Source organism: Sceloporus occidentalis, unplaced genomic scaffold, assembly GCF_023333645.1.
Source record: "Sceloporus occidentalis isolate IW3139 unplaced genomic scaffold, rSceOcc1.0.p SCAF_5, whole genome shotgun sequence".
In the NCBI taxonomy this organism is placed as follows: domain Eukaryota; kingdom Metazoa; phylum Chordata; class Lepidosauria; order Squamata; family Phrynosomatidae; genus Sceloporus; species Sceloporus occidentalis.
The window spans coordinates 122,434,569-122,461,580 of record NW_028316985.1 but is presented as its reverse complement, the minus strand read 5'-3'; the positions used below and the strand labels follow the sequence as shown (position 1 = coordinate 122,461,580).

General features: G+C 40.0%; 1 protein-coding gene across 1 annotated transcript; it reads left to right on the top strand.

Moving 5' to 3' along the window:
* On the top strand, nt 1-24,656 carry LOC149312767 (acid ceramidase-like). The gene is made up of 14 exons (XM_089525326.1): nt 1-176; nt 7,430-7,476; nt 8,092-8,182; nt 10,410-10,496; nt 13,310-13,388; nt 14,253-14,327; nt 14,434-14,479; nt 17,418-17,562; nt 18,340-18,394; nt 18,744-18,825; nt 19,688-19,819; nt 20,439-20,562; nt 22,405-22,461; nt 23,469-24,656. The coding sequence occupies exons 1-14, from the start codon at nt 108-110 to the stop codon at nt 23,556-23,558; spliced, it is 1,179 nt and encodes a 392-aa protein (XP_089381452.1). The 5' UTR covers nt 1-107; the 3' UTR covers nt 23,559-24,656.
* Nucleotides 24,657-27,012: the final 2,356 nt, after the last annotated feature.

Here is a 27,012-nt window from a genome sequence, read left to right as displayed (position 1 = left end):
GGGTTCAGTGCCACTGCTGCCAGAGACTACACCGGGCCCCTGCTATAAGGACTGCTGCTGCTACTTAGAGCAGAAGGAGAGAAGGTCAGAGGAAGAGCAGGCACAGGATGCCAGGTCTAGGGGTGGCTCTGCTGCTGGCGGCTGCGTCGTGGGCCCTGCTGCAGGCCAAGGACCCGGTGAGTTTGCTGGAAGAGACAGAGGCAGAGGAGACGGCAAGGACGGGAGGGAGGGAGGGAGAGAGTGGGGCCTTCTCTCCTGCTCTCCGTTGGGATCCCTGCAGGCTCTGCTCCTGGCTGTGTGCGTTGTCTGCCTCCATGCCTCTCCTGGCCATTGCAGACCCTCTCTTGGGCTTCTCCTTTTGGCAACATTGGCTCAGAGGAGCTTACTGCCATGGCCTTCCCCTGAGGCTGAGAGAGTGTGACTTCTTGCCCAAGGGCACACACTGCAGGAACAATCCAGTTTGACACCGCCTTGGCTGCCCCGGATCAGCGCTAGGGGATTCTGGGAACTGTGGGTCTGTCAGAGAGAGACAGGGGGGGAGCTATAAACTACAGCTCCCAGGATTCCCTACCACTGAGATAAGTCAGCTAAAGCGGTCTCAAACTGGATTGTTTATGCAGTGTGTTTTGTGCCCCCCAAGTGTGGGTTTCCATGGCCAAGCCGGGATTCAAACCCAGGTCTCCAGAGTCCGAAAACTCAAGCCACTGCACCACGCTGGCTCTGTAATTGTTGTTGTTGTTGTGTGCCTTCACATCACGGTGAGTGTGCCTGAAGCGAACTTATCCTGGGGTTTTCTTGGGACGCTTCTTCAGAGGGGTTTTGCCCTGGCCTTTCCCCTGAGGCTGAGAGAGCGTGACTTCTTGCCCAAGGACACCCAGCCAGATTCATGGCTGAGCGGGGTTTCGAACCCTGGTCTGACGGGAGCCAGCGTGGTGTAGTGGTCTGAGCATTGGACTAGGGCTCTGGAGATTAGGGTTCGATTCCCAACTCGGCCATGAAACCCAGTGAGTCACTCTCTCTCAGCCTCAGGGGAAGGCAAGGGCAAACCTCCTCTGAACAAATCTTGGCAAGAAAACCCCATGGTAGCACTCAAACCACTATGTCATACTGACTTTTCATATCCTAACTTTTCTCTCTCTGTGTCTCTAGGGGACAATCTACACTGTAGAAATAATGCAGTTTGACATCACTTGAATTGCTGTGGCTTCATCCTACAGACTCCTGGGGTTAGTAGCTTTGTGAAGCACCAGCACACTTTGGCAGAGAAGGCTGAAGACCATGTAATGCTCCAGAATCCCATAGGATGGAGCAACAGCACTTAAAGTGGTGTAAAGGGGCATTATTTCTAGAGTGAAGGTGCGCCCCAAGGCATGCTGTCATCAGCAGTCCTGCTCAGCTTTTGCAGACTCAGCTTTGGTGATATGGCAAATGTGTTCTGCGTAGATTCACAGCCACAGTAGGTTAATGGCTTATATTGGGTTTAAGTCCCAGTGTTGGATGGAAGGAAGATGTAGGGACAAATAGATTTTGCAGTGCTGAAGTTTGGGACTGAAATATGATTTGTTAGCATCTTGCTGATAGTTGCCAAGCAGATGCCTGGGAAAGAGAAGGCACACCAATTTCAGATCTGCTTTTGCTCCATCATGTGACTTAGTAGAGCAGTTAGCTTACTCTTGTTTATTGAACAAAGAGGTTGCTGGTACTGAGTATTGCAGTCATTTGTATACAGGCAATTCTGTCTTAAATCTATTTACGATCCAGACAGAACTGCAGTGGCAATTTAGGAGTTGATATAATCAGCCTAATATCAAAGAATGCTTAACCTCCACCTTGCAGCAAAGTATATTAATAAGCTGTTTTTACTACATAACATTTGCACTGCCACAGATGTATAAAAGGAGTTTCCCTTTTAATTCTCGCCCTGACAAGTCTTGATTGCTTTTTCCAGTTCTTTTCAAATTAAAAGTCAAGATTTCTAGAATGTTCCTCTACTCAGCTATAAAATTGGTTGCTCTTGAGATAAACACAAGTTGCTGTTTGTCTCAAGAAATAATAACAATACATCTCTCACTCTCCTGGCCATTCCCCCTGTAAGGGATATTGTTGGTGCAACCTTAGGGGCAAAGCAGACTGGCAAAAAACACTGGCTTCTTGGGGACGTGGCGAACGCATGCCCCAATGCCACCCCCAAACTAGTGTTATGCCGCCCTGCTGACCACACAGCAGACGGTGTCACAGCATTTCTGTAGCGTGCCATTTATATGCGCAAAAACGCAGAAAAACCACCACAGCGGAAAGGGCACCATTTTGGCCTATTTGGGCCAGAAAAACACTGGATCGGGGCCACAGTGTATGGTTTTGTCTGTTCATCCATCTCTTTCGGCCCTTCGTGATCTGTTAAATATTTTAAGGCATGATCTTGTTTAGGCTATATTTCCCTTATTTGTGCAGCAGACGACTTTTGACATCATTAAAATATTGCTCTGTCTGCCTTTAACTTCTGTAGCTAGTTTTCCACTAAATGCATGTATATGAAGAATCCTATACCATAGTGAGAGCATTTCTCTAAAAAATAATTTTTAAGCAGTCTTTTTAAATACCATTATATGGAATTATATTTTGGAATTTCATATTCATAGACTAATCTGGAAATCCTTTGGCAGTAAGTAGCCCTTGATACAAAACTGTGGTGGTATGGCTAATCACCATCTCCCAGTAGCCCTAGCCATTATATTTCTGGGGCCTGCACATTTTTCACCCTGGTACTATAAAAATGTAAAATATGCAACAATTAAAATTACAGTAATAACTTTTTTAATTAGTGCTCTCTAGTCCAGAGAGGAAAAAACCCTCTTTGTGCAAAAACCTGGAAGTGTTTCAACAGGAACTATAAAACATTTAAGCAACTGTTCCTGTTATTTTATTTGTTGTTATTTTATACCCAGATTAACACACAAGGCATGCATAATACAGTCGAACAAAAAAGCTCTACATGGTTCATAACACAAATGAAAAGAAAAGGGACTGTGAGGCTCCTGAAGAAGATAAGTGCTGTTTGTAATTCACCTACCTAACCAGGGTGGATGGCACAGTTACCAAAAAGGCAAACTTCCAAACGTTATATTTCTTTATTGAGGCTATGAAATCCACCAGCAGACCTTGGACAGTCACATTCTCTCACATTCAGAGGAAGGCAAAGGTGAACCCCCTCTGAACAAATGTTGTTAAATGATAGGCTCACTTTAGGATTGCTGTCATAAGTTGGAAATGGCTTGAAAGCACACAACAAGAAGAATTTTTTATCGTGAACTTTCAGTGCAATATACAAGTAAAATAATTTTAAATAGCTTGAAACAATTCATATTTAAAAATGCAAATAATGTAGTATAGTAAAAGCATTTCAAACAATTTAAAACAGTTTAAAAGTCCCCCCCCCCAAAAAAAATTAAAAGTGTCTACATACACAATTTGGAAAGAGAAATTACAACCAAGGACTTCAGTAAAAGGAGTGGAGCATGATTCAACACTAGAATGAAGTCAACATCAGCACCAGTATGAGCTCTAAAGTGGGGCATTAAGGATCCACCAATGTGAGCCCACAGCAACGATTACTCTTCTGGAACCATTTAGGCTACATCATTCAGACTGACTTTTTGGTAATACTTTTAAAATAATATATTTGAAATCCTGTGATTTCATCCTTCCATCTACAGTAGTGGCATACATATTGCTCAGCTGTGGAACAGTTTTGTGGATGTTTTGGTCTTATTTTTATTCTTCCTGTGAGTTAAGAAGCACCCGTGACAACTTTTAGTGTATTACTCATGAAGCTCACAAGTCCTACCAGATTTCACTAGATCAGGAATGAGGAACCAGTGGTCTTACGGCTGTACTCCCATTTTCTGTCAGCACTGGCCAACATGGGCAGTGGTGACATATTTCATTCATTAATGCCTTCGAGGGCCACTAGTTTCCTATCTCCACTGTAGGTTCTACTGTCACAATTTCATCTTATTGTTTGCGCTCAAGTAGAGAAAATGGGTTGGCTACCCAGAGCCAAGAGAAAATTACTTTCCTGATCAACCACTCCATGCAGAAGTGATTTTCTTTTCTCTGCCTAACTTCAAGCTGTACCATATTTCACTTAGCAAGAAAGAGATAGTCCAAAGTTTTGCTAGATTTGAGAACTACACTGGGATTTGGTTCCAGGAAGCCTCTCCCCATGGAGACCAAAATCAATGAATGCTCAAGTCCCATTAAATACAGTCACATTTTAAAATGGTGGCCCTTATATAAAATGTCAATATCAAGCTCTGTTTTTTGGAATTTATATACTTTAAAAAATATTTTCAAGCTGTGGATGTTTGAATCGGTGGATAAAGGGTCCATGGATATGGAGGACCAGTTATTCTTAGAGGCAAACAACAGAAGGCAAGAAATTGTTCTGCCTAGTGTGTAAAGGTTTGCGTCAATATAGATGTGCTAGTCTACGGCTAAGAGCGTTTTGCCATTCTTTAGCATGTGGTTTTTGGGCAAGTCAGACTCTTTCAGCATCAGGGGAAGGGAATGGCAAAGCTCCTCTGAACAAATCTTGCCAAGAAGAGCCATAAGAGGGTTGCTTTAGGATTGCCACAAGTCAGAAACAACTTGAAAGCAAACAACAGCAACAAAGCATGTGGCTCAAGCTGACAGACAGTCACTGTTCATTCAGAGGTTGCTGTTTCTCGAGTCTGAGATGAATCTGATGCTAAGAGTGCAGGAGAGGAAGAGAAGGAGTATTGGTTCACATGTTGCATGTATGAAAAGTTGTCTTAGACAATGGTTTTGCTTGATTCTTAACTGATTTTCACATTCATGAGATGGCTGTGAAACTGAGCAGTTAATCAGCCTCAGTCAAGACTGTTTATTGAGGGAAGGATTCTTTTGAAAGTGAAGTGATGCCCCAGTTCCTCATGGTGCAACTGATTTCCCAATGAAGCTAATGAGAAGTTTCTGCTCACAGTGATACATTGTTATGATAGATACCAAGGTTCTTTGGTCCATAAAAATGCACTTCAGAGACAAAGAAAAAAAAACATTCCTGAGAAATAGTGACTGAGAAATGATTGAGAAAAGATAGCAGTCTCATTTCATACAGTGTAAATACCTTCATATGCACACAGTGACATCTGTTTTGAGATTTGCCTAGGTTTTCCTCTGATCAAGGAGAGCAAAATACTGTATGCTTGTCTCTTTTGTTCATCTCTGTCTGTGTTCATTTGTTGTGCCAGGTTGTACAATGCAATGCTTTTCTGTAGACACAAGTGCTTGTAAAAAGCAGAAGGTCTTGTGGTTCATCTACAGTTCAGGTTTGATCACAGATTCCATGTTGAGAGGTTCTGGCTAATGTAAACTGCAATCTCAGCCTTGCAAAACTACTTTAAAGAAAGGAATTGCCATTTACTTATAAGGATGTTAAAACTTTTGAATTAAAGGCTTTTTTATTTTAAATTCAAGTGCATGTTCCTGTTGAGATGCCTTGGATAAAAGCCATGCCTAAACTCTTGAAAACTGATACTGTTTACAATGCTTCCAGACAGATTCTGAAAATCGCCTTTAACACCTATGTGGAGTATATGTTAACTTGTAGGGTTGTGCCAAAAATAATTATTTTTGGCTTTACACAAATCAGCCATAGTGAGCCTCTGGCTTGTGCAGTTATCTCTGTGAGGAATGAAAGAGGAATCAGAAGCATCCACTTTTGACTAGTGAGAAGCTATATCTGGAGTCAGTGAACTCTGGTTAATAAAAACCAAGAGTGGGCAAATGACTCAGACTGCAGTTCTCGGGATAAATCGTTAATAAGGAAAGTGCTCCAGGAGGCTCCCCCAGTTACGAGTGCATGACAGGAATGGAGCGGGAGCCGTAATTACACTTCCGGAGCGCCATGGGGGATCACACCCATGGTGCTTGTGTGACATTTGGGCAGCGCTTGTGTGACGTTTACCACACAGAAGGGCCTCTGTGTGATAAACTCCTTAGAAATCATAGAGCTTTAATAAGCACAAAAAAGAAGATGGGGTCCATCATATATAGCCTGAATCCAAGGCACATTTATAGGTCAAAACCAACACAGAATTGTGCCTGGATACAGACTGGCAGCCACTGGAATTGTTGCAACCAGGGTTGTATGCTCCCTTTAGCAAGCCCCAGTTAACAACCTGTCTGCAGCTTTTGGGACCAAATGAAATTTCTGAGCACTTTTCAAAGCTCCACATTACAGTAACCCAAGCATGTAACCAAGGCATGTACCTCCATGGCCAGTTCTGATTTCTCCAGGAACAGACATAGTTGGTGCACTAACTTTAATTCTGCAAATGTACTCCTGGTCACTGCTGAAATCTGAGCATCTAGGCTCAGAGCTGAATCCAGGAGTTTTCAATGTTTTCAGAGGGAATATAACCCCATCTAACAGTTCTGTTTCAACTGACCAGGAGCAGTGACTAGTTTGTTTGCCCTCATCCAGTCCATGACAGTTGCCAGGCAATGGTTTAGCATAGGTACAGCTTCCTTGGAATTAGGTGGGAAGTTTCTTTAGGGTGGGATTTATGGGCATTTGCAGTTCTGGCAGTGATGCCAAAATCACAGATGTGCCTACAAAATAGTTATGAAGTTATAAGTCTAGTTCATGGCTTTGTAAGTACTTAATAGGACACCATTCATTAGCATTGAGCACTGGCTTATGATTAACTTATTCATTCAATAATGGTTAGCCAGAGTTCTCCAGGTGTGGGCATAACTCCAGATAGTTTTAAGCCAGTTTCACATATTCTCAATGCTATATTCCTGGTACCCGTTATGAACCAGTGGTCTGGTTAATTCCAAAGTAGTCCACTCTAAATGTAATTTGAGAAAATCTTCCTGTTTTATTGTAATTCTGAAGACCAATACATTTAATAGACCTGTGCCATAAATTTGAGCTCTGATCTTAAACATTCATGCAAATCAAAATCCAGACATACTGTAAAATCCTACAGCCCAATCCTAAGTAAGACCAATGACTTCTGTTACAATTAGTCCTAGGTAAATAAGGCCATACAGGCCAAAATAAAGCTGCTTCGGGTCACTTTGGAGGTATGCTGTTTAAATGCTGCATGCATCCTAAGAGACCAGAAGCCGTGCCAAAATCACACTCCAATCCTAAGGAATAGAGAGTAGCTTTGGCACAGCTTCTGGCCTCTTAAAATGTATGTGTCATTTAAACAGGATACCTCCAAAGTGACCTGAAGCAGCTTTATTTTGGCCTGTCTGTTCAGTCCCCATAGATTGCAACTTCAGTCTTGCTAATTTTTTTCCTATTGAAGCTGAAGAGGTAACTGAAGCTGTGAAAACATTGCATGCAACTATTACAAACGTATTTGCTCTCAAAAAGGCTTTTCTTACTTTACAGTTTGCTGAAGACTGCAAAACACATGAATATCCTCCATCAGGACCAACGTAAGTACCAATTACTTAAGAAATGACAGACCAGTAGTTGCAGATTTAAGAAAAGACATGGATTATCTGTCTTCACAGCAAACTACTATATCATTTTGGAAGATTTTCCAAACTTTTCCACATTCCTTACTAAACTGGGCAGCAGTCTTATTGGTCTTCATTTCCAAGATACCAGTTTAGTTCAAAGGAAAATATATTTGCTCAAACCAAAAATGATATTCTACCTGAAATTTAACTAGTGAAACAGGAAGGTGTTGCCATTTTCTGTTACAGTATAAGATGTTTTTGGTAATTGGATACTAACCATTGTGTTTGCTACCATATCCATACTCTGTGTAACTAGTTCAAAATTTATATTTATATACATTTGTTACAAAACAGGTCTCTCTCTTTCTCTTTCTGTGTGTGAACAATAGAGAAGCCAGGTGTAAATGCAAGTGAGTCACTTGTGTTAAATATGTATGAAAGCCAAATAGAACTTGAAAATTGAAACAGTATGACTGATTAGCTAAAAAAATATTAAAATTGTATGATTCTATGATTCTAAAATGAGAAGTCATGGCTTGTATGTATGTAGCAACTTTCATGAATGTCATGGGCATTGTCCTTTCTTAGGTACGAAGGAAACGTTCCAAAGTACATCATAAACCTTGATTTGCCACCTGTTGAGAGGTGGAAGCATGTTGTACGTGATAAAAAAGCAGAGGTAAGGAACTTTGCAAAGGCGGGATTTTCAGCTCTCAGTTCTAGTCATATTTTACTTATTTTTATTCCTCAGATATCAGGCTGATACATTCTGCAAAGAGATCTAGTAGCACTTTCAATATTAACTGAGAGAAAAAAGTTGGTAGCCTAAACTTTCATAGAAGCATTCCATCTTGTTTTCTAAGAGTTTGGGAGCACTAGGTTCCTATGTTACAGAATCCACAGTAGACCTACAATATAAAAATTGCATGGGTTTGTTTGTAGCTGTAATGTCTCCAGATTTTGGTACCTTGTCATGTACAGGTTTTTTGGGGTTTTGTTTGTTTTGTAAAACTAACGGCTAGGTTAAAAATATTATTATTATGGGATATTATTATTATTATTATTATTATTATTATTGCCATTGGGGTACTTATTCGCCCAGATAATGTGGCATATTGAAACAAAGAAAGGCTCCATGCTTTTTTTTCGGTGAGCCATCATACAACAAAGTGGAAGTGAAGTACTCTTTCAGCACGTAGGCTTCATTTAGACAAAACTGATATTTTTCCATTGTGGGACACTGGAATAGCCCATATAATACAAGGAATGTTACTTTATCTGATTATATTTTTATTTCACCTTCTGTTTTCTGGCTCTAGGTGCTTGGGTGTAACAGATGATGGCTATATGCATGTCCCTGTGCCCCGTCCCCACTCCCCACACACCTCTCTTTGGAAAGAGGCATTATTGTACCCCAAAATACATTGGAGGTTTCATTAAGGACAGAAAATATCTCATAATTCACACAGTGCAGTTATCATACTATGTAAGAATAAAACAGATGCCTGCCCTCTGAGGTCTCCTATGAATCCCATCTTCACTTTCTTCTTGACCTTGTTTTGAATTGGTTTGCATGATTATTATTTTTCCTGAATAGAAATTCACACAACTTCTAAAACATTCTTCCTAATGCATTCATTTATTGCCTGATTTTATCTGATCTATGCAAATCCCCCCTCCACTTGATTAAAACAGATTTCTCCTTTTTTAAAAAAAAAAAAAAGTCGTATACATATTATGCTCACTATTTTGGTGTACTTTATTCTTTTGAAATATTCTGTAAGGTTCAAAATTGTTCAAGGTGGGCTATGCATTTTTGTACAAGTCTTAGGAGGCACAAAAAGATTCAAGAAAGTGTCCTTAGATTTGAGCTTTTAAGACTGCCAACAATACGTGTGTGTGTGTGTGTGTATACACACACATACATGTATCCCCATGTATACATGTTGGAGGATTGTGGGATATAGCCATACGTTATATCTTATGCAGTCTTAATATAGACAAGATTTCTCCCATCCTGTCTTCCCCTTTTCCACTACAGGTTGAGTGTCTCTTATCCAAATGCTTGGGACCAGAGATGTTTTGGATTTTGGATTTTGGAATAACTGTATGTGCATATATGTACATAATGAAATATCGTGGAGGTGGGACATAAGTCTAAACACAAAACTCATTTATGTTTTATATACACCTAGCCTGAAGATAATTTAACATACTTTTAATAATTTCATACATGAAACAAATGTACATTGAACCACCGGAAAGCAAAAGTGTCACTATCTCAGCTATCCATAAAAACAGTTTTGGGTTTTGGGATGTTTCGGATTTTGGAATTCTGGATAAGGGAGATTCAACTTGTAGCACATTTTTCAGAATTGGGGTTTTCAGCCATAAATGAAGCTCCAAAAGACCCTTCATCAAGTTTCCAAATAACAAAAGCCTAGTTAAGATGGGACCAAGAAGCACAAAGATCAAAATCAAAGTCTTATTTCTCTTCAAAGATTCATTGTTATCAACCAAGACTAAGGCAGTCGTCCTCACCCTGTTGCCTTCCAGTTGTTCAGAACTACAACTTCTTTTAACTTTTGACCATTGACTGGCTTGCTAGTGCTGATGAGAATTGTAGCACAAACACATGGAAGACCTTGTGGTGGGAAAGCTTGGACTTAAGAGTATTGGAAGCAGTAGGTAGGGATGGGCAGAATGTGGCCACTCTTACAAAAGAATGTTGAAATGCATGAAAAGACATTGCTTGGAAGTATAACTGTTTTCCACTTTAAAAAAACTGCTTGGCTTGTACACTCACAAGTAAACATTTTCAGACATATGTTTCTTCCTTAGTGTTTCTATAACTATGTTGTGCTAAAAGTATATTGATCTGAACTTTTTTTATCCTGCATTTCTAGCTGAAAGCTGTAATTCAGAATCTGAAGGGCATACTAAATTCATTCATCCATAATAAAAAATATATGGCTGCACTAGAATCTAAATTGGTGAGTATGTTTCCTGTCTCAGAAATCTGTGAGAGTTTAAGCTCGTTGAACCCTTTGAATATAAGTGCAGTTTACTAAGAACCGCAATCCTAATTTAAATTACTAATAAAAGTTAGGAAAAGAAAGACACTGTTTCAGGCATGCTATTGCTGATTAGAATATAAATGGATGAAAGTATGGCAACTTTATACAAATCTTAACAAAGAACTTACTTTGGTGTGTTTCAAAAACAAATCTAGATTTGTAGAACGTAAAATGAAATTTTATAAATACTGCAACTTGTCAGAGAACAAATTGAAAAACATGCCATGGAATACAAATTGCTTGGAGCGTAAGAAGACCCCTTCTACTGAAATAAACCATTAGACAGTATAATCTGCACCAGCCTCCCATAGTTTGTTGCACTCTTGTTGGAGTTCAGCTTTCTTCAGTCCCAACCAACCTAGCCAGTAGTAAAAGATTATGAGAGTTTTTGTCTAAAACATCTCTTCCTCATTGGGGAGTAACCTAGTATACACTGTTTAGTAGATTACCTTCTAGGATTTCAACCAAGTGTGTTTTGCAATCTCGAATGGCTATATTATGTGTTATCTATTCACCATTGGAATACACTGGAACTAGAAAGGATTTGCCTGGGTGCAGCATGCTCATGGGCAAGTCCAATGGTGAACTTCGGATTAGCTGCTCCTGATTATGGTTTCAAGAGTAAAAACTGTAAAAGAGTAAAAGCTCCTGTACCTTTAATGATTGTATACAACAAGGAATTTCAGCAGGTGTTGTTTGTTACTCAGTTGTGTGAGATACAGTAGCTGCTGAAATCTCCTCTTTTACAAAATCGTTAAGCATATAGGAGTGGTCTCTAATTTTCATTTTGCCAACACTACTCTTGAGTGACATGGAACAGGAGGGAATTTCTGCTTATGAGCAGATGCTATAGGGCTTTTCAAATCTGAAGGTATTGTTACCTCCAGATGTTACACTGCAGCTCCCATCAGTCACAATCAGCATGTTCAGTGATCAAGAATCATAGGAGTTGTAGCTTAAAATATCTGAAACTTATTTGAGTTTTTAAAATACAATTTTATTTTGCCATGTTCTGATGTTACACACCTGACTTCTAATGTTCAAGGTCTTCAATGTTTGTTTATTTTAGTAGAAATAGTCCAAAGTGGGGAGAACTATTTGATATATTCTTAACTTGATTTTGAATCACTGAATTTTAAGAATTGTAGGGAAGAAAACTCTTGTGAGTAATTTCTTCATCAGACTATGAATGCATGATGTATGCAGTTTGCTATCAGTTTGTTGCAAACTATCTTGGAAATATTTATTGAAGGGCAAAATAAAAATATGTAAATAAGGATGTGATGTAATGACATGGTTCTCAAAACTTTTTATCCCCCTGACCCCCTTTACATTTACATGAGGATATCATGCCCCACCCCACCCATCATAGTATATGATTAAAAATATCTGTTGTGTTTAGTGTGCATATTTTTGTTATGTATATTCATATTTTAACATAAGGAAATAGCCCTCCTCCTCCTTCAGTCATAGATTCCAGCACCCTTCTTGCCTTTCTCTTTCTCTCTAGGAGAAACAAGGTCTGGGAAGAGGGGAGATCAGGGCCACTAAGTCTTGTGCCCCTTCCCAGGGGGTCGCACCCCACAATTTGAGAACGGATGGTGTAATGCAATATAAACTATAAAAACTGCAGAAAAGAAGGCCTTGAATCAACCTTCCAAAATGGGTTGTTCAGATTCTCAGAAAATACCAGTATGGATATTTTCAGCACATGTCCAAATGACTGCAGAATCCACTATACAGTTGGAATAATTAGGTTTTCTAGCCAAGAAGTACATAAGTTGGGAGCATGAAATGTCATGTTTAGAGCCAGTTTTACCTTTTGTAGATTACTGTTTATTCCGTTTATCTGATACCACCTTAACTCCTTTACCCCACTCACTCACCCCCAGTATGCACTGTATTGGGGAGAGATGACCATAGCAGCTGGATTGACCAGAGCCACTGGGAATGGCACAGAATTTTCAAGACCAATGACAGTGAAGGAGGAGGAAACTGCAGCCCAGCATAACCAAAAGGCTGCCTGCATATGTTATAGGGTTTCTGGCTCTAAACTGCATGGGTGACATTGCATTGGAGCCTATGACTGAAGGACCTATTGGAAACAGATCCTTGTAAAGTCATGCATTCCAAGGGTGTCCTGCTGAATGGCCATTCCTTCATCTTCAAGGCTCAGGATCCCTATTTCCCCTTTCTCTCTATTGTTCTTGTCAATAATATGTGTGATTTTAAAGTTTAATAAAATGGAAGGGGGGGGGGGAGATATTGGAGGCCTAAAATCTCAGTTACAACCACATTTTCTTCAAAATGCATATACTCTGTATCTTTAGCATAATATATTGTTAAAATTTGCAGTATGTTCCCAATAAGCAGCTACTCAAGGCTCTCAAACATCTCTTTTACATTGTCCACAAAATCTCAAACTTTTGGGATGGCCTTTACAAGCCAACTCATATAGAGCATGTTTCATAATCTTAAAGATATGTCCAACACATAACATCTCAGTGCAGCAAGCATGTATATTGTATATTTGCATACACTTTCTTTGGGAAACTGTAATTGTTGTAGTGGCATAATGTAATTTGTCTTTCTGTAATGTGCAAAATGATCTTAAAAGTCTGCAGGTTAGTACAGAATGTAACTAACTATATGCTAGGAAAATAGATGGGGAAATTCAGAATACAACATTATAACGTTGTCATAATTACTTGTTTATGCTTTCTGTATAGGCTTGGCTAGGGTCTACCCTTCCCCCTCCTTTCAAAGAAGAGATCGAAGGCATTGCTTCCGCTTCTGAAAATACTTTAGGTAATATTGGATTATTATTCAGCATTGTATTTTGTAATAGTGCAAGATAGATACTAATGCATCATTACAACTGCATAAATTATTGTACAATAACTGCTGAGATTCCATTGCATACTTATAACTACAGTGTGTAAGACTGTTCACTACATGTGGTTGAGACTGCACAGTAAAATCTGATCTCAGTTCAGACATAAGGCCTGATAGTTGTTAATTTCATACAATGAAATTCACACTAGTAAACATGTGATTGGGTTTTGGTTTCACAATTGCCTTCTTTTCCTTCCCTGTGGAGAAGAAAATACTGAAGGCAGGCTGGATCTCCTCAGTGTATAAATAGGATCTTCTGATCCTATAATCTTATTCCTGGATTTAAAATGCTCAAGGTATAGATTATCCACTTCTTGTATTGCAGACTTTCCATATGTGCTGGAATATAATTCCCATCATGAACACCCAATAATGGAGTTGCGGTCTGACACATCTAGATGGCATGGTTGTTTTGCATAATTCAAGAAGACTGCTTCATTACTATATTCAGAAGCTGAAATGAGCTCTAAAAATAGCATGCTGGGCAAATGAAATAAAGTGGCAACTCTTGTGGCTTCAGTATTTTCAAAAAATGGGAAATAGGTGGTTTGTGCATCCTTTTAGTATTTCTGGATGGCATCACAAAGTACCATCCAGAATCTCTCATCTTGGGGCTTGCCATCTCAGAATGAATGTTGTGACCAAAATATGATCCTCTAAAGATGTGTACTGTCCTGCTAGCTCTTCCTGCAGTTCTGCTGCTTTTTTTTCTTGTTTTACAATTCAATTGTCAATTTGCTGAGTGATTTCTTTTCTCCCTCTTTTTTCCTCCATTAGGTGATATTGTTGTATTCAATATCTTCTATGAAATCTTCACAGTGTGTACCTCAATCGTAGCAGAGGACAAAACAGGTAAATAGTACTGTGTGTTTCAGTGATGGTAGTGATAGTGGTGGTAGTGATGAAACTTGAATTATTTTTCTCCTGGATAATCCACTTTTTTCCCCTTTCAAATCAGGAAAGCTGTACCATGCCAGAAATCTTGACTTTGGACTGTTTCTTGGGTATGTATGTGTTCTCCTTCCCTTTTTATTCATACGAGATGAGCAGTAGCTCGAACCTCTGATATAAGGGATAAAAGACCACCTTCTTACATTTTAGGTTGCAAAATACAAGCTTTGTAATACTATTATAATCATCATCATTATTAATAATTATTAATATATTTATTTCTATTCCAACTTTTTCCAAGTCTGTAACTCAAGGTGGTTTAAGAAAGCCAAAATAGATAGCTAAAAATTTATATCGTACAAAAGTTGAAAATATAACTACACTATCAGTAAAGTTAAAATGAGTTAAACCATTAAAAAAAACAAATAAAAACCACACAACACATGAAAGTCCCTTTCCCCCTAAGCAGTCAGCCCTCAAAAACCGGTTTTGTTTTGTTTGTTTGTTTTCTCTTCCTTCTTCTTTTTTTTCTTTTATCCTATCCTATCTCGTCAATCATTTTGCCAACATTAATGTAGATAAGATGTATTGAGGATACGAGTTTTGTTTGTTGGAATGTATGTTTTTTTATATATATAATTTTTAAAAGGCCGGTTAAAACAGAAAGGTCTTTCTTTACCTGACTATGACAGATGGCAGGAGAGCACTAGTCTAGCCTGTCTACAAAGGGAGTTCTAGAACCTAGGAGCAGCCACCAAGAAGGCCGTTTCCCATGTTCTCACCAGGTATGCCTTTGAGAGTGGTGAGACAGAGAGAGATGGGCAGACTCATATAAGGAGGTATGTGGCCTTATAGATAACCTGGACCTGAGCCTTATAGAACTTTGTAAGTCATAGAATTGTGCCCAAAAATAGACATATCACAGGTAAGACATATCACAGATAAGAGCCAATGGCCCTATCTCAAATGGGATGTAACTAAGGCATGTGTCAGCATGGTCAGATCCAACATCTCAAGGAATAGTTGTACCTTAACTATGTGAATGCACTCCTAACCACCATCAAAACCTGAGCTTCCAGACTCAGGCGGGTTATAGACCGCCATTTCGGACGTCCTCAGGACTTCCCATTTTAAAAAAGGCGCGTCTCTTCTAGACGCCCCTTTCCCTATCACAGACTCAGTCTGTGACAAATGGCAGCGGCCGTTCCACATGGCCGCCGCCATGTTTACGTCTTGGACGCATAGCGTCCAGAAGGGGCGTGGCGGTTATGACATCGCGGGTGCGCCATGGACGCCTCGCGACGTCATAACGGCACCGCAGGAAGAAGCTCCATTTTGGAGCTTCTTTTTTGCTCCGCGAGGGAGTCGCGCGGTTTGTATGCTGCGACTCCCTCGCGGAGCAAAGAGCAGCGCCGGCAGACCACCGCAAAGCGGCAGTTTGTAACGCCTCGAAGTGTTGAATCCAAGAATACACCCAAGCTGGAAACCTGCATTTTCAAGGGGAGTGTCTTGCTGAATCCCTATTCCTCATCTGCCTTTTGACTGACCAGGATGCCTTTGGCCTATGTGGATTAATGTACAACTTGTTTGCCCTCATCCAGTCCATTACTGATAATAGGGCACCAGTTTAGAACCAAGACTGCTTCCTTGGATTGTTGTGGAAAGAAGTGCAGAGCTAGGTATCCTTGGCATGCTGATGGCAGCAGGCCCCAAAACTCCAGATGACCTCTTCCAGAAGTTTCATTTATATGTTAAATATCATGGGGAACAAAACTGAGCCCTAAAAGACCCCAAGGAGTCAAACAGGAGTCCCCCAGCATCATCTTCTGGGTTTACCCCTCTAACAAGGAACAGTGCTGCTGCAAAACCGTGCCTCCAAGTTCCAGGCACCCAGGCAGCCAAGAAGAATACTATGGTTGATGAAACAGAATGGTTCCCAATTGGCAAAGGGGTCAGACAAGGCTGCATCCTTTCACCCTGTCTGTTCAACTTGTATGCAGAAAGTATCATACGAAGAGCAGGCTTGGGCACAGAAGAGAGAGGAGTGAAGATAGGAGAAAGGAATGTCAATAATATGAGATATGGAGATGACACCATACTACTACCAGAAAATATTGCAGACCTGGAACAATTACCAAGAAAGATCAAAGAAGAAAGTGCAAATGAAGATTTACTACACAACATAAAGAAAACAAAAGTAATGACCTTGGAGGATCTACACAAATTCAACCTAGACAATGAGGAAATCAGAATAGTAAAGCAGTTCCCATACCTTGGATCAAACATTGATCAGAATGGAGTCTGAAGTCAAGAGATCAGAAGATTAGGAATGGGGAGGGCAGCTATGAAAGAACTAGAAAAGATCTCAAAGAATAAAGATATACAACTGAGCATGAAACTTAGGCTCATACAAGCCATTGTATTTTCCATTGTGATGTACAGATGTGAGAGCTAGATAGTGAGGAAAGCGAACAAGAGGAAAATCAATTCATTTGAAATGTGGTGCTGGAGAAGACTACAAGAGGATACTGCAGTCAGCTAAAAAGACAAATAAATGGGTCCTAGAACAGATCAAGGTTGGAATTTCCTGGAAGCCATGATGATAAAAGTTGAGGTTGTTGTACTTGGGCCACATCATGAGAAGGCACTACTCACAGGGTCACCATTAGTCAGAAATGACTTGAAGACAGTTAACAACTACAACACACCAGTTGACCATTTATTTTTCCAGAACAGCAGAAGTCTTCAAGCGCCATCAAGGCCACCTGTTTCAGAAGCCAGTGACATTTCTAACATGTGCATGTCACCGAACATGGCTCTGCTTGGTGCAGAATTTGCATTAAAGCTTGCAGGATTTTTTCATGTGTTGTCTTCAGGATGGAATACACTAATCCTAATCAGTAGATCTTGCTGCTAAAATTCAATAAACAGATATACAGAGGCAAAGTTGCAGCTTCCAGAAGTCTTCTGCCAGTGTGGTTGCGCAGTAATCCAAAAACAACTTCCCAAGATATGAAAATGTTTAAATGTGATTCTTGTTTTTCCTTGCAGGTGGGATGTAAAAAATAGTTCCTGGTCTGTAACAAAGGAATTAAAGCCACTAATGGTGTCGCTGGAATTTCAGAGGAACAATAAGACAGTATTTAAATCTGCAAATCTTGCAGGCTACGTGGGAATGGTATCTGGACTGAAACCTGTAAGTATTTTTGATTTGTCCCACATTAGGTGCATTCTGATGTAATTGCAAACTGTAACAAGCTCTTTATAAGTGTCAGCAGGCCTCCCATTTCTCCTTAATCAGGAAGACACTATTAGAAGCCTCTTCCACTTTTGGCTAAAAGCTACTCGGAATCTGCCACAGCATCCAAACATGACAACAATATGGTTCCTTAAACAATAGTTTGCCTGCATGCCAGGTTCAACCTTCATTTTCCTGCATGTTTCATAACCTTCAAGTCTTGCTTAAAGTGGGGTGTAATCTCTGAAAGTTTACAACATAGTATATTTTTCAGTCTTTAGCGTGTTGCTGGACTTTGGAAATCACTGTTTTTATTGTGATAGACATGGAAAGTAATCTTGTAGTCTTTCCTTCACAAAAACTAGAGCAAACAAACAAAAACCCAGAATCCAGTAATATCCTGAGGTGTAAAAATGTTGCACTTTCAGATTTCCCAGTAATTAGTGTGATGTACAATACACATGATCTAGTTTTTTTCATTTAGCTGTGAATGGGCTATGACATCCAAGAAACCTCCTCACTTTCCTTGTACAATCTAGTGTAAACTATTGTAGTGTAAATAGTGGTCCCAAAGCCATAAAATGGAATAAGTAGTAGTATAGGTTGAACTCATGTTCTGCTACTGAATGTAAGAACCTAGTTAAGGTATTACATCATCAGCTTATCTTGCTCTCTTATTATCTCTACTAGATACAAATAAGTTTAATTCAACTGTTCACTGATTTCATGTTTTAGGGTGCCTTTTCTCTAACCATGAATGAGCGCTTCAGTCTTGATGGAGGTTACATTGGTGAGTATCCTAATTATTTGTTTTAAGAGAAAATTTAAAGGGGTTATTATATTAGCATTGCAGCCTCAAATCATCAGAAGCAACAGTTTCACAAGATACAGCCATACATTTTTAAAAAGCAGCCTTTTACATGTTGCATGTAACTTTAAGAAACTGGATGGTTTGGTTTAATAGGATTTCATGCCCACATGGAGTTGCAAGCAAGCTCTCTTGAAACTGGGCCGATTTCCATGTAAACTGAACTAAGGCTGAGGTATGAGAGGCTTACATTAAAATCATATGCATGTTTACTTGGTTTGTAGCTTTGGACCCTACTATATTTATGCCTTGTAATTTGTGGTTCTTGCAGGACTCTTTGAGTGGATAATGGGTCAGAGAGATGGTTGGTGGATGAGTTTTCTCACTAGAAGTGTGTTGGAAAATGGTACAAGGTAACAGGCAATTTTTAAGGGTTTATCAACAAATATATCAGGCAAATTAAATGAAAACTCTTTGTCATAGCAGCATCTTTTAATTTAGGGTTTAATTTCACCGTGTATGTCTTATTTATTTAATGGTCTCTGCTGCTATCTTTGTTTCAGTGAAGAGGGAAAAGAAAGAAGATTTAATATCTGAAGCCCGTTCTTAAAATGCACTCAGACATGTCATGTTTGGCTTGTATCATCTTACACACTATGTGTTAATCCATATGGGGCTATGTAGTCCTTGTGGTACATTCCTTACATTTTCTCCTCTTCTCAACCCATTGTGGTTTCTGTCTTTCATAAGTGGGGGCCTTGTGGTCACATGTGACCACTCTTTGTGATCAGAGGCAAGATCATGGGGAAATTTCCTTTGTGCCACTTGGTGTAGACTCAGATCTTCTGACTTTGCAGTTAAAGTGAGCTTGTCTGGGGATGTAATTAGGTACAGTGACAGTTTTTGATTTTGAATGTACATTTTTGATAGATGGTCATATCAGTGCTATACTACCTCTGGCTCTCCAAATGTTATTGGGCTGCAACTCTCATTAGCCCTAGCCAGCATAATCAGTGGTGATCGATGATGGTAACTGCAGGCAAACAGTATCTGGAGGGCCTCAAGTTGACAACTCTGTACTAAATAAAGATGAGCTTGTTTTTGTAACAAGAGAGACTGAAGTATGCATCCCTTGTGCTTTCCCTTGACTTGTTAGAAAATCTTAAACTAGTGTCATCCTGCCTTCATCCCAGAGGTTACTGCATGTTCAGACAGCATTATATAATATGTTGTACTTGGTTGATGTATCCCTCTGATTGTTTCTGTTGAATATAGTTATGAAGATGCAAAGGACAAATTGAGTAATTCAAAACTGCTGGCACCAGCTTATTTCATATTGGGAGGCAATAAATCAGGAGAAGGTTGTATTATTACACGTACTCGAAGTGCTGTCTTAGATATTTGGCCGTAAGTATGCTTGATAGTAGATGCTATTTAAGCAGATAGATGTATTTTCTGTAATGTAGCTTGCTAAAGCAACAGACATGGATATCTAGTATTTTTGTAGGGGTTGCCTGGGTGCATTTGTTTTGCTTTTACTATTTTTATCAATTTGTTTTCATACTGAGGAAAGAAAAACACTCCTTAAAATGTCTTCTGGCTTTATTTTTACCTAGAATACACTAGTGATACAGTGCTACCTCGGGTTACGAAATTAATTCGTTCCGCGGCGCCGTTCGTAACCCGATAAATTTCGCAACCCGAAAAGGCGCTGGAAAGCCGCTGGAAAGCCGCTAGCCGCGCTTCACATTTGAATTTCGCGCCAAAAATTTTTTCGTAACCCGAAAAAATCTTCGTAACCTGGAACAGTTTTTTCAAATCTAACTTTTTCGTACCCCGGAAATTTCGTAACGCGATCAATTCGTATCCCGGGGTACCACTGTATTAGACTTGTATGGGTAGACTATTTTAAGCAGCTTGAGTTCAATGCAGGAATGTTAACATCAAAAGTGTTGTAATGCATCCATGGTAAAAAGGTGTGGGGTTTGTGTGTGCAAAATATGTTAATTTTTTTTTCCATTTCAAGCTTGAACATAGAAAAAGGTACCTGGTATTTGGTGGAAACCAATTATGATCGCTGGAAGGATCCATTTGTTCTGGATAATCGGAGAGACCCTGCAATGAAATGCTTGAACCAAACAATGCAAGAGGTGATTCTTTGAATTTTAACAGTGATGGAATGCAGTAGCCTGTTATGGGTGACTAAGCCTATTAATATGATTGACATTTAACAAAAGCAGCTAGAATGGCAGTCTAGATCCATCGTAATAGGATCAGATAAGGCTTTGTAACAGGAGAAGAGGCATAGCTCACTTTGTATGTAGCACCAATCCTTGATTTAACATTCCAAAGGTAACCTGCAGCAAGCATACTACTGGAAGTAGTAGTCCAGAAAGTAACTTTCCTAAGCTGTGCTGAAGTTTGTGTGCTGTGCCTCCTCTCTTCTTTCTCCCAACCATAGAAATGCTTTCTGTTTCAATTAACCTCAGTTAAGCATTCTGTCCAAGTGTTAAACTGAGGTTAATTTGAACTATGGTTTGTTAAAACCAGTCAGTTTCTTTAAATCACTGTGGGAATCATTCAGTCTTGCAGATGTTGTTGGACTGCAATTCCCCATCAGCCCTTACTAGCATAGCCAATAGTGAGGTATCCTGGGAATTGTAGTTTTGTAACATCTGGAGGGATACATGTTTCCCATCCATGGTGTAGGTGCTTATTTGAGTAGGGATCCTATTCTGGCATTTGAGTTTCTGGGAAATAAAAAATATATTATTTTAGTAATTGTAGACCTAGAATGTTGCGGTGGGGTAAAGCTGAGATTAAGATGGAGGGTACCATCTTTCTATCACACTCTTCTCGGTTCTGATTGGCAGTCATCTCCAGGCTTTCCTGCAGTATTATTTCCTCACCTTTACCTGGAGATCCCTGGTCTTCCTAGGTGGTCTCTCATCCAGTGACAAACTAGGACTGACTGTGCTAAACTTGCAAAATCAGACAAGATTGGGTACATTCAGGAAGATGTGGTAGGATATAGTGCATTAATATGACATAGGAATTAAACTGAAGATCTTATTCCCACATCTTGTTTCGCAACAGTTTTATGCTAGCTGTCAGCATATAACTGGAGAACTACTTAAAGCCAGTATGGCTCTTTTTTGACATAGTGAGGCCTGGAATCAAAGTCTTCAGTTTCTTTACATGGGATAATCTTTCCAGGGATGTAGCCGGGGGGGGGGGGGGGGTTCTGGGGGTCCAGACCCCCCCCCCTTCCATCAGAAAAATGAATGGTGTGTGCTGCTGCGCTGCCACAGCCAAGCCCCATTATAATGGTGGCACTTAGTCTGGACCCCCCCTTCCTAAAATCCTAGCTACGTCCCTGATCTTTCACTTTCATTGTTGTTTTACAAAGCTAGAGCATTGGTCCAAAATACACTGCAGAAATAATCCAGTTTGAGATCATTTTAACTGCTCTGGCTCAGTGCTGGGGAATCTTGGGAACTGTAGTTTGTGGTGGCACCAGAGCTCTCTGATAGAGAAGGCGAAATTTCTCACAAAACTACAATTTCCAGAATTCGCTAGCACTGAGCCAGGGCAGTTAAAAAGGTCTCAAACTAGATTCTTTCTGCAAGGTGTTTTGGCCCATTGTCTCAGAAGTAGATTTAAACTTTAAATACTACATAGAACTAAACGAGTCATGCTTTAACGCTCATTGTGTTGCTTCTGACTCATCAAGTATATTGTGCTTTGTGGAAAAAGCAAAATCATTCAGAATTACACTTGACACTTCCCTTGGCCTCACTGCTAGGATGTGCTTTCAGAGAACTTTCCAAGTTCAAATTTGGCTCCTGAACTGAAAAGTGTTCCTCATCCATGGATTAGTTGTTTCTGTTGTCTGTTTTGTGGCTGCTGCAAAACTAATACATCAGTTGCTTATGCAGATGCTTCTTGATTCAGATATCAAAATAACTTGTCTTTTTCCCTCCCTACACCAGAACATCTCATTATCAACTATTTACAATGTTCTTTCGACAAAGCCTGTCCTCAACAAGGTTAGCTCTTTTTTTTGCATTATTTCTCTTGTGTGTCGTAACTGAACCATATATTGCCTCAGAAACCTGAAAAATTGTCCATTAATTTTAGCCTAAATGTTGCTCATCATTATATATACTTAAGAGTGAAAGTTCTCTAGCTTCAAACCTAAAAAATTGTGATTGCTTGAATTGGATGGGTACACTTTTGAAAGAAATTAAAGTTTAGTTTCTAAGACAAGACTTGTCTCTCATATTAAAAATGTGAGACTTTGAAGTGTAGCTTTAGTAGATCGCTATTTTGTCAGCTGAAATTTCAGTATCCTTCTCCTGGGAACCCATGAGACTGGAATCAGTTGCCTGTTACAGACTGCCAAAATAAAACTGCTTCGGGTCTCTTTGGAGGTATGCTATTTAAATGATGCATGGGTCCTAAGAGTCCGGAGGTCGCACCAAAGCCATACTCCATTCCTAAGCACTGAGTGCAGCTTTGGTGCCGCTTCTGGATTCTTAGGATGCATGCATCATTTAAACAGCATACCTCCAAAGAGACCTGAAGCAGCTTTATTTTGGCAGTCTGTAACAGGCCAGTGTGTGCAATCAGTTCATACATTGCATTACTGAAAGTAAACCAGACATTTAAAAAAAGTAAAGCAGACATTACTCATCAGTGCAGTTATTTAAGCAGAATTTATGCAAGCACCTTGGAATCAAAGCATTATTGGGTTGCTAGTAAAATTTTGTGTAGTTTACTTATGACTGGGCTAAGCATTGTGTGGCTGTCAAGATGTTATTGAACTGCAATCCCTAGTGGCTCTGGGCATCATAGCCTGTGGTGAGAAATGCTGGGAGCTGCAGTCCAAAACATCTGGAAGGCAACAGAATTCCCTCCTAAGATATAACTCCCTAGTTATCAAGGAGTCCTGCCACTGACTTTTTAAAGCTGTTTATTTTGCTGTATTGACATATTTTCCTATTCGCTCAAACTGACCAAGGTGTTGTGTTCATTCCCCCCCCCCCTTCTTTAGCTGACTGTGTCAACAACACTACTGGAAGTTTCTGATGGACATGTGGAAACTTACCTGAGGGGTTGTCCTGATCCTTGTAGTCCTTGGTGAGGGCTGCACTTGCCTGTGGAATCAGATTAGTGTGAGATGTATTTTCTCTGGGGGAAGTGGGGGAAGAGAGAAGCTTAGACTGCTGAGGGTTAGGAGATGGGCTTCTAGGCCTGCTTGCACTTCACACCACAAATTGACCCTTAATTGACATCCTACTTTGAACTGTCTGCTTGTTTGTGTGTATAAAACTAAAACAAATGGCTTTAGGTCCCTGCTACTTGGCTAGTCATTGTTTAGACAATAAATTTTGCAGCATCATCCTGTGCCACTAAGGCTTGCTTCCAAGCATCTGTGATGGAGGCAAAGGAAAGTTTGGAAAGTGACACTGTGCAGACTTAAAGAGAGAGCCCAGTGTCTGGTGGTGGTGCTTACCCTGCTCAACTGTTTACAGCTACCTCAGCAGTTCATTGTATTTTCTCAGCTTGAAGAAATGCTATAGGGCTCTTGGCTCCAGTTTCCATCCATTTAAAATTAGGAGAGAGAGTGCTGCGGGAAGATCAACCCAACCTTAAAGGGAAGTAGCATAGTATCCTTCTTTGTCTGGTAAAAGTTCCAGCGCTATACTGGCTGCTTCCTGTAATTTTATTTTTCTGGAGTTGGGAAAGAGTAAAGGGCTGAGATGCACTACCATGATAGTGCTACAGTAACCCCCCTTACTCAAAGCATAAACATAGGATAAGGGTGCATCTCCTGCCCTTAGACTTAGGCCATGATTAATTGACCTTGGGCTTGGTAGAATAAGTAGCCATGGCTTTTGATATTCCTGGCTATGCCATCACTGGACCAATGTTCACTGGCTGTTTCTCAGCCCTGTGCTGTTGTCTCCAACAGCAGTTTGGAGAACTAGAGGGAAAGCCATGCTAAGGGAACAGCTGGATATCTATTGCAGAATGTATTACAGCATCCCTGTCTCATACTTTGGACTTCTCTTTTGTGGTGCACTAGCTAAAACTGGGGACATAATTGCTCTGAATAGAAGTTGCTTTTTTTCTAGTAACTAATTGAGATTATTAATGTTTCAGTACTGCTAGTCAGTATTAAGAATGTATCTTTTAACATGTTCTTGATCATTTTACAATTAATAAAATTGAGAAATTATCTGTCTTTTTCTTTCTTAACTACTTGGATATCCATTCCCTTTCCCCTCAGTGTTTACTGTGCATTCTACACAGTAGGTTATTAATCCTACACTGCACCTGTTTTTGTCTGTAAATTGTTGTCCACAGCTGTTGTCATATTCAATTTTTATCTCGAGCAAGGCCCATTTCAAACTGATGTTGAGTTCTAAAACCTAAGATTCATATGTTTCCTCTGGCATAACTTTCTCATCATCCTAGATTAGCAGAAGGATCTGATGTCACTGTTTTTTTCTCTGTCGGGAGAAACAACCAGTATATTCAAGTGGTTTAAGTGCTGGACTAGGATTCTGGGAGACCAGCCATAGAAACCCACTGGGTGGCCAAGTTATTGTCTAAACCTTAGGAAAAGGCAATGGCAAGCTGCCTCTAAATAAATCTTGCCAAGCAATAGGGTCAGCATATGTCAGAGTTGACTTTAAGGCATATAACAATACATGCATCTTTAACAAGTAACAAATTGTGATTTTGAATGGCTAGCTAAAGCAATGTTTCTCAATCTCAGGTTCTCAGATGTCTGAAAATTCAGTTCCCAGAAGTTTTGACCACCGGCCATCCTGGCTTGGGCCTCTAGAACTTTGAAGTCCAAAACAATTAGATTCCCAAAGGTTAAGAACCACTGGGTTAAAGTACTTTGAAAGAGAAGAAAGTAGTGGAGGCAGGAATCATGAAGCTCTCCAGATGTTGTTGGACTGCAACTTCCAACATTCTTCACCACTGACTGTAACAACATCTGGAGAGAGATTCCTTGCCTATCCCTGTTCTAGGATTTCAGGCAGGATTCTTTCCTGGCCCTATCTGAGTTAGTATCTTCTGCATGGGCTCAGGTGTGATACCACTGAACAATGCCCTTTCCCATCAGTGTGGAGGTGAGTAGGAAATTGGTGGGATATTCCTTCTCAAATTGAGAATTGAATTGTCTATCTTCAAGAATATTTTATCAGTCATTTAATGCAATCAAAAGGCACACTCAATTCTATGGTTACACCTATTGCAATTGGAAGGCCTCTGCTCACACAAAGCATTTCTTCTGGAGTTCAGTCAGATTCATTTCCAAGCAGGACTAACATGTCTCACTGCAGCTACATAAGTTTTACACGTTTTATATATTAAAGTGTTACATTTTTCAAGATAGGCTTTACAAATCTAGATTTGGGGAGGTCACAGTGTGCCTAATAGGGCTTACTCACAGGCAAATAGGAATATTTCTGAAGCCTTGGTTATAGAATCATAAAGTTGGCAGAGACCACAAGGAACATGCAGAAATAACACAATTAAAACACTTCTGACAGACTATTTAAACCCTTCAAAGGAGGAGACCACCATACTCCAAGGCAGCATATTCCACTGTTAAGCAGCTCTTACCATCAGGAAGTTCTTCCTAATATTTAGATGGACTCTCTCTTCCTGCAAGTTGAACCCATTGGTCTGTATCCTAGTCTCTGGAGAGGCGGAGAACAATCATATGAAGATGTTACAACAGTAGAACATTCCCATCTGCTTTAGGGGCATGGTGCTTAGATGACACATGCCCCCAAAGTGGCCAGAAGCTGCACCAAGGGCACGCCAGACTTGTATGAGCTAGCCCTTTTAGGAATGGATTTAATCTGCTCCTGCTGGCTGCCGATTTGAGACTGTGACAGTGGTGCCAAGGTCCCATGGTTCTGGTCTGATTGGGGCCAGGCTGCTCCTTTTGGGCTGTTGACTTTGGCCCTCAGTTAAGTAAAATACTGCCCCATATTGTATTGTTTTGAGCATCACATTGCTCACATACGTTAATGCTATTGTCTAATAGTTACCATAATCCCTGGTTGTCCCCAGCAGACTATTTTGGGTTGGCCCTGATTTCATTCATTTAAGGAAGGAGAAAAGGAGAGAGAAAAGAGTTAGATAAAATGAAACACCTATTTGTTTAAGCATTCTGTTTCACACTGTAGCCAGCCAAGCTGCCTTTAGAAACTCACAAGCAGGGCTTGTTCTTATTACCATTATCTGACATTCAGAAAGGAAGAAACTGTCTCTGTTCATTGGAAATTCATTTCCGTTTAGCTATTGATGGGTTTGAATCAGGATGGGGAACCTATGACCCTCCAAACATTGTTGGACTTTAGCTTTCCTCAGCCCAGAAGACCACAGTTAGGCAAGTAGGCAATCCCATACATATTTTCTTGGAAATAAGCCTTAGTGAACTCAACAGAATTTGCATGTAACACCAATAAGTCCAGTATACAACTAGGTCCTATTGCTCTATAAGCCTCCAGATGCATTTACAGGGCATATTCAGCTATTTCCATTAGTCCTAACTAGCAAACAGTGAG